We start from the raw sequence: 8,597 nt of genomic DNA, 5'->3' as shown, positions 1-8,597 counted from the left end.
TTTACTTCAAAAGCTAAAACATTGATTTGCAAAGGAAAACATCGTTGGAAGGAAGACAACAGCCAAGTGTGGGAAAAAAAAAGCATCCATCCAAATTTATTTTGAAAGGCTCTGTCAAATACCTTCTGAAAATGATCATTTGAAAAAAAAAAAAAAAAACTAAAGCAAAACTTAAAGGGGAAGTCAACCCAAATATATATTTTTTTCAAGAACATGTTCTATGCAAGCCCAAAAGTTGAAACTTCTGCAACATTCTGAAACATTCTGATAAATATTATGTTTGTGGAATAAGAATGAATCCACGTATTCAGTCAAAAAGGCAAGCAAACCAGGCAATTGCTTAGGGATCCGAGATAACGGAGCCCCTGAAAAGGGAAAAAAAAAACTGATAGTGGTTACAGTTAAAGGGGGAAGTCAACCCCAAGATGTTCTTTACAATATGTTCTATGCACCTCCACTTGTCTAAACACGGCATTCTGATTAATATTGCGTTTGTGGAATATGAGTTAAGTAGCAAAATATACCCGTTTTTAGCCATCTCCGAGGGCGGCCATTTTGACACTTCTGTCGAGTAAAAATGACATCACAATCGCGGCCGACCTGTTTTCTGAAGCTGAGCCATGATTGGTAGTTACCTGAGCCCTGAGCAGTTGTGATGTCATTATCAGTCGACAGAAGTAACAAAATGGCCGCCCCCTCAGATGGCCAAAAAGGGGTGGATTTTGCTGCTTAACTCATTCCACAAGCGCAATATTAATCAGAATGAATGCCATGAATGCCGTGTTTCAACTAGTGTGCCTGCTGGGAGCATATTCTTGAAAAAAATATGTTTGGGTTGATTCCCCTTTAAAGTGGAAGTCAAGCAGCGGAAGGCAACCCAAACATATTTTTTTCAAGAATATGTTCCCAGCAGGCACACTAGTTGAAACACGGCATTCTGATTAATTTTACGTTTGTGGAATATAAATGAAGCAGCAAAATGCACTCGTTTTTAGCCATCTCTGACTGCGGCCATTTTGTCTTCTGTTGACTGAAAATGACATAACAACTGCTCACAACGACTAATCACTGCTAACCTGTTCTCTGAATCTGAGCCGTGATTGGTCATTGTGAGCAGTTGTGATGTCATTTTCAGTCGACAAAAGACAAAATGGCCGCCCCCAGAGATGGCTAAAAAACGAGTGGATTAACAATTATTCCACAAACGCAATATTTATCAAAATGCCTTGTTTCAACTAGTGGGCTTGCATAGAACATATTCTTGAAAAAAAAATGTTTGCGTTGATTTCCATTTTAAGCAACATAAACAGAATTATAAATAATAAATTTTAAATTTAAATAATAAATAAGTGTGTTCACACCTCAATAAGAATACTACTGTTTCTGAAAGTTCATTTGATTTGGATTTCTCAATCACTTTTTTCAACTCATCACTAGTGAACTTGAATAATATTAGCATCTGTCATTGTTCTACTGCATCCTAAATCTTCTACAATAGCAGTCTACAGTTTTTTCTTGACACCATCATGCTTTGGCCGCTGCCGCACATAAAAATGTGCAAAGATATAATGAAAATGTTGGAATTTAGTGTTTTCATACTGATTTGGCTTCTTCTGCTTCTTACCGTGTGTGTGCCACAAATGATTTGTATTTACCAAACAAAACAATAAAGATCAGGTGGACTGTCAGTCTTTTCCATTTGAGTCTCAAAGTTTTGAATATTGTTCTCAATGTCTGATTTTTTATTTCCCATTTCCTGTTGTGATGCAAATGTTTACCCCAACAGCAGGTCATTTCATGACACTGCTCAGCTGGTAAGGAGCGATATTCCTGCCGTCCTCAAACCAGGATGTTATCTCGCCCTTTACAGCAGAGTCTCCGTTGTCCTCAGTCAGACAAAGTATCACACAATGCTCGTTTGACTCAGGGCCTGGCAAAGAATCCACAACTTCACACTGGGTATGTTGACTACGGTAACCACCGACAACCTTTCAAGCGAAATCCTTGGCTAGAGAAAAACAACAACAAAAGAACCATTTTCCCCAATGCCATTGTCTCTTTGATTGGGCTTTCAACAGCTGACTCATTTTGTAGTATAAATGTACAGCTCGAGGGCTCATGTCTGTGCAAGAGAGCCTGTGCAAGGGAGCCTGACTGCGGGAGCATTAATTACTTTTCTGATCTTTTGCGAGACAGTAACACTGTAACCCAGCTAGAGGAAATAAATAAAATGCCCTACTTCACTGTGTGTGTTTATGTGTGTGTGTCAGATAAATGATCAACTCGAGTTTTTTGCCCTTAGCATTTGGAGCCCATTGTAAATTTCATGGTGAAAGAGTGATAACAGTGTCTCTCAAATGTTGTAAGTCATCTAGTAAGTGTTAAGTCAAGTTTAAAAGGCACCGCTCTAAAGATGGCTGAATTAATGGCTTGTATAACAACCTATTTTTAAACACACACACACACACACGCGCACACCCCACCACACACACACACAGACACACACACACATTACTGCCGCAGTCACTTTAGGTCAACTGGTAGCACAGATGAGATTCCTCAGAAGTCTTATCAATTTCACACCTCACACAGACCGTTTCTGAAACTATTCTTGGCGCAAGGTGTTTATCATGTTGACTCAGGGTTATATCGACCTTACACTTATGTGTGTTCATGTGCAGGCTCATCCGTTTGTCTCTAGATTATCTCCACTAACCATGCGGTGAGATCCACGTGGGAGCTAGCTGTGTTGCCCGCTACTCTTGACTCTTTAAAACATAAGGTCAGCCATTAAAACTAGGGGGGGTGAACAAATAGCTTGCCACGAGTCAGTCTACTGCAGTGACAATATAAATGCGGTACTTGTAAAATCTCCAGGGCAGGATAAAGGTTACACTGTAAAATAAATAAATATAGTTCATAGAAATTACGATTTAAAAAACTGTTAAATAGCAACAGTCAAAAGCCATAAAATCTAAAATTGTATGTCACTGTAGTAAATACTTTTAACTACTGCAAATCAAGAAATAATACAAAACTTTCATTTTTACAGCGGTAATGTGTAGAGAATACGTCTTCGGAGGAAAATAAAAAACTTTTTGTACCATAAATAAAGAAAATGTTTTGTAATTTCACAGTAGTTTCAGCAAGCATAGCTGCCGGTATTTTACCATTTGTCGGTGCAGCAAGGCTCACCGGGGTGGTATGGCTCAGTGGTAGGATGGTCGTCTCCCAACCCAGAGGTTGTGGGTTCAGTCCCCGGCCGTTGTGACCTTGTCATATCCACAAGCATGATACTGAACCCCCTGATGATGCGTCATCAGTATAGCTAAATGATTTACAGTGTGTGAATCATTTTGAGTACCAAAGGTAGAAAAGTGCCATACAAGTGACAGCTGCATTTCCCATAGAAATAATATTTGTTTAATGTAAATGTTCAGGTAAAACATTGTTTTTGCAAAATTTAAAACCTTTGAAAATCTTGTATTACGTACATTTTTTAATTGTACGATAAACAGTACATTTTGTACCGTAAATGTTGAAAGTTTGTTACCTTAATTTAACGGTAACTTTTCGGCAACCACAGCTGTTGGTTGGCTGTGTTTTGCCGTACTTTAAAAAAAAAATATATATATAATATATATATATATATATATATATATATATATATATATATATATATATATATTTTTTTTTTTTTTTTTTTTTTTACAGTTTAGCACATTTGAGGCACAGGTCTGAGATTCTGTGCCCAAATCTCTGGTCAGGACTTTCTATTGGACTTTGCATGTTCTCCCCGTGCTTCCTCCCGAATTGCAAAAATATGTTAATATGTTAGGCTCATCGAGCACTCTAAATTGTCCATACATGTGAACATGCGTGTGAATGGTTCATGTTTCCCTGTGATTATCTGGTGGCCAGTCCAGGGTGAACTCCAGCTCATCCGTGGCCTGAATGAACAGTATAGACAATGGATGGACTCTATCCATTAGACTTTAAAATATAAAACATGCTTTATTATTTAAAAACATTGCATGTAGAGATTTGTAAAGTGGGAGTAAGTCAAACAGCTGTTTTCATTTTGCCACAAGGGGGCGCCATAGGGCTGCTCAGCGCTGACAATGACAGTTAACCTTTCACACACAAAACAAATCTACTCACACTGTGTTCAGGATAACCAACACATTATTGATATTGACTTTACATGAAAAGTGCTTGTCAAGGGTTAAAAACATGTCATTTATAATGTACAAGTGCATAAAATAACAGTCACAGTTCAGGTGTAAAAAGAGCACTTGAAGCTCATTTGGTCTTTTCATTCATGTCAGGCTGACATTGTATGTGTTGCCTAACAATGTTCTAGTTTCAACAGCAGTCTCTGATGAAGCACTTAGCTTCTTGAAGCATGTAGCCGATTGGACAAATTTCTTTGGCTGTGGACCTCGGTGAAAGTCATGGTCTGGATCGTGTCCTGCTCTCGCTTTTCCCTTTTGGCCTGCACCTTGACATTGCATTGTGTCATGGAGGCAACGGTCCTCTGCTCCTCAGCCATCATCAGGAGCATGTCTGGCTCCATTGGCTCTCCCGAAGAGAATGGGTGAGACACCATCTCCACCAGTCCGACAACAGTCCCCAGTATTGCAAACACAGAGCCCATCAAGTAGACCTTGAGCAGACCTCGACTGGGTTTCTGACTGAGCATCTCCTTGGCGAAGAGTATGAACTCCTGCATGCTCTCTATTTCCAGCGGCTCTTCAGCTGATATGCAAGAGTTGGCTGGAGGCTGTTTTTGGATCTATAAAATAATCAAAATGAAAAGATCAGATATTTGATCATTACGCCGACAATCAAACATTGTGGGCAAGATTTGGTACAAAGGAGAACTGTTGAAAAGTGAGCCATTCATTAGCATATTACCCTGCTTTGCTTTTGGAAAAACTATACACAGCTGACTGTGCTGCAACACCTGGTCTAAATGAAGAGTTGTCTTTCTTTGATGTGTGTGTCACAACCTTGGGATGTTTAATTCTGCATCAAATTGCAATAGCTGTCTACAGCTCCCATTTCCATAGAATAATGAACTATTGGTAGCTGCAGTGCCCATCCAGCTGCAAGTCTTATTTATTAATGATTACCGGTAATTTCACTTGCACGTTTACTATTCAGAGTGATTCGAAATGTCCACTGTGATAAGCTTGATTGTCTTGCACGGCAGTTGAATACCTGCTCCACGGTAAAAGTAACTGCAATGGCCCTTTGACCTGGTGATATCCCATAATTTACTGAAGATTACATGCATTTTATGGTTGAAATGTATGCAAAGTTCAAATGATGTCTTTCAAGTTGCTTGACATCAGACAAAACGAACAGAATTAAACTAATTGTAGACGTTTGCATTAGTAAAAATTGTCACGGTGAAAAAACTTTCATTCAGAAGAATCGACATTCTAAGAATTGTGCAATTCACCACCCCTGTCGTCAATATTAACATCAAGCAAAAGTTTTTTACCCACACATATTAGAATAAAGAAAACTTACCGTTGTTGCTGTCGATGAGAAGCTCATCTCAATCATGACTTGTAGTCTGTTTAAAGAGCTTACTTTGACTCGAAACTGTGATCATTTATATCCAAAGTGCCCCCACCCATAATGTGCCACTTGCACAATATTCATGAGGAAGCCAGGGCAGGCGTGCCGTTGTGCAGCTCCTGGGCTGTTGCCCATTGCCCATCTGACAAAACGTCCTTGCCCCATTAAATGTCACGTCTATGACCAAGCACGACACCATTTTATTGCTCAAAGGCAGGTGGTACTTTCTGCACTTCCCTACGTGTTCAAATCCACTGTTTATGTTAACATGGATCCAAAGAACGTGTACCTACAGTATGTAATGTAGTAATTGCGTCTGACAAGATTACACAAAAATGCCGCTTATTGTTTCCGCTCTTTTTATTGCTCTTATTAAGAACCAGGCAGGCTACAAATATGCTGAGAGTCAGGCCAAATTTGAGCATTTTCCCTCCTGTCCAATGAAAGTAACCAATTGTTGGATGACTCCAAAGATTATGCTGGGTAGCTAGCTTGTGGTGTGGGCGGGCAAACCTGCTTCGTGATGCTTAGCGTCACCAGCTGGATTGGGTCTGTACAGAAAAGAAAAGAACCCCCCCAAAAAAACTGCCGGGGCGCACGTGGCTCATGTCTTAGACCACGTTGGCAGTGTGTGTGTGTTCGTTGCTAACAAAGTTGGAAGGGTTGGACCTTGGTGAAAGTAATGCATATGCAGGAATCTCTTTGTTTGTTGATATGTGTCATGTGTCATCTTCCAAACCGCTACAGGGTCGCGGGGAGGTGCTGGAGCCTACCCCAGCTGTCAATGGGCGAAAGGTAGACTACACCCTGAACTGGTCGCCAGCCAGTCGCAGGGGACACACAGACACCGTCACTGAGCGGGAACCGATCCCACGCTGCCCGCACACAACTCAGGCGTGTGTACCACTACACTATCAGTGACGTGTTTGTTGATATGACTACTCATAATACTATTGATGCACTGATTAAAAAAAAAAAAAAAAAAAGGAGGAATTCAAATAAGACTCATTTTGTGAAAAGGTCTGTTGTAACAAATGCTTATGAGGCTGGTGGTTTAAACTTCCTCATACCCTCAATAATACTTTTTTTTATTATTAATTGTCCCAAACTATTTTTGTGTTATCCCAAATCTATTTGGAATTTTATACTGAATTATATTTTTACCTCAATTGGGAGGTCTTAACTTTTTACTTTTCTGTGACTACAAAAGAGGGGGTGCGGGGGCATTGGGGAAATCAAATTATTTTGACTTGGTCTTTAATTATAAGCATAAACTTTCTCCTCATAAATGCTTTATTTAGAATAGCCATGATATCTTATATATTTCTTCACAACCAGTTCAAAAATAACTGGTCGGCCAATAAATCAGTAGTAAAGGATTTCTTTTAAACTACTCCGAAGTTATGAACAAATTCAACCTACCTGTTACTCCTAAGGTGTTTGGTAGGGTAGGGTCATACATGCTATTCCTTCTGGAAACTTGCTTCTCTTGAATGCGACTTCAACAGGCAATATCTGTCTCACTGGTAGCTGTTATAAGTAATAATCGTAATGTCCTTTTTTTTTTTTCTATTCAAAGCGATATTTCGACAACCTCATACGTTGTTGCTTACTGGTTTGGTTTTGTTGACAATTTACAGTGGGAAAGAATCTGGTCTCGTATCTTCTTACAAATAAAGTGAGGACAATTATTTTAAAATTATACATATCCTGCCAAATGTTATGCTGTTAAATTCAAGAAAGACATTTGTGTTGATTATTTATTTTGTGGAATGTCCCTTGATTCATTGATTCACTCCTTCTGTCCTTTTACTAACAAATTTTGCTAAAATGTATCCTGATGTATTATTGATCATGTTGACTCTGACTTCACTCTTTATTGGAAAGATGTAACCTACAATTTGGTTTCTTCAAAAACATTTTAACTTAATTAAACAAGTCTTTATAAATGTATTAATTATACATGCGAAATTCCATGTGCACACTTCCAAATTTAGTCAGTCAAAATTTCTTTTCTCAGATTCTGAGACAAAACAGTACCATATTAAATTCTAATTCTATTTTTTATTTAAAATCCCCCTGGCTCCTCTTTCTTATTATCTATTGTGTGTGTGTCAATAACTTTGTCTGTTTATTGTCTGTGATTTATAATTTCAGATGTACAGTAAAGATTTGTAATGCCCTCATTTGTGTTTAAAGGACCACACAGTTGCTGATGCCCTTCAGTTGCTTTTTTTCCCCACAAACGGTATAAGAATGCACATTCCTTCAGAAGCTGCTATAGGCCACAGCTAAAGTCCAGTCACCCAACACAGAGGTCTGGATGCCCTGTGGCACCATGCTGTTTCTCACGGGTCAGTCTACTACTACAGACTTCATTATGTTCTTTCTTTTTGAACTTTTTGATGTGAAACCAATTACTGGACACAGTTAATATCAAATCGATGTAGATAAATGAGATCATTCCCATTCTTATTCATGTCTTGTTCGGCTTACATTGTAGTGCTGAAGTAAAACAGCTGAATCCTCTGTTAGTATTTATTAAAGTTCATTGCCTAACCTATTTCAGTATTTCTGATAGACAAAGAGTTGAAAATATTTAAACATACTTTGCCTCAGTTTTTTGGTTTTCATGATGCTGTAGTCTGACAGTCCATAGGCGTTAGTGTCATACACTGGGTGGTGCTTTCCCTCTATGTTGTCAGACTTCATATAAATAACATTCACATCAACAGATTTGGAATTAGAGGAAAGGTTGTGTAAACAAAGTCACCTAGTCCGACTCTGAGACTGCTGCTGTCACCTGTGGTCAGAGTGGAATTGTACAGCACTCAGCCAAGCAGACACACAAATACGTGTGTCAGATGATGACTAAGAATGGGTTGTACAGGAAATGCGGAGAGACAGTATCTGAATCAAAGATTTGATGATTTGAGAGCTTATCCTCACAATAATCTATCAGGATGTCACACACAATTTAACACGCTGGAAAGCTACATATTTTAAGA

The 8,597-nt window shown here is 38.8% G+C and overlaps 1 protein-coding gene across 1 annotated transcript; it reads right to left on the bottom strand.

Annotated features, from left to right (window-relative positions):
* Positions 1-3,994: 3,994 nt before the first annotated feature.
* g0s2 (G0/G1 switch 2) lies at positions 3,995-5,703 on the bottom strand. The gene is made up of 2 exons (XM_086040065.1): positions 5,539-5,703; positions 3,995-4,795 (listed from the first exon to the last, which is right to left on the bottom strand). The coding sequence occupies exons 1-2, from the start codon at positions 5,572-5,574 to the stop codon at positions 4,391-4,393; spliced, it is 441 nt and encodes a 146-aa protein (XP_085896191.1). The 5' UTR covers positions 5,575-5,703; the 3' UTR covers positions 3,995-4,390.
* Between the last annotated feature and the right edge of the window lie 2,894 nt (positions 5,704-8,597).

This window comes from Filicampus tigris, chromosome 9 (genome assembly GCF_054856515.1).
Source record: "Filicampus tigris isolate MCC_2025a chromosome 9, RoL_Ftig_1.0, whole genome shotgun sequence".
Lineage (NCBI taxonomy): Eukaryota > Metazoa > Chordata > Actinopteri > Syngnathiformes > Syngnathidae > Filicampus > Filicampus tigris.
The sequence above is the reverse complement of the archived record's forward strand: the minus strand, read 5'-3'. Positions and strand labels throughout refer to the sequence as shown.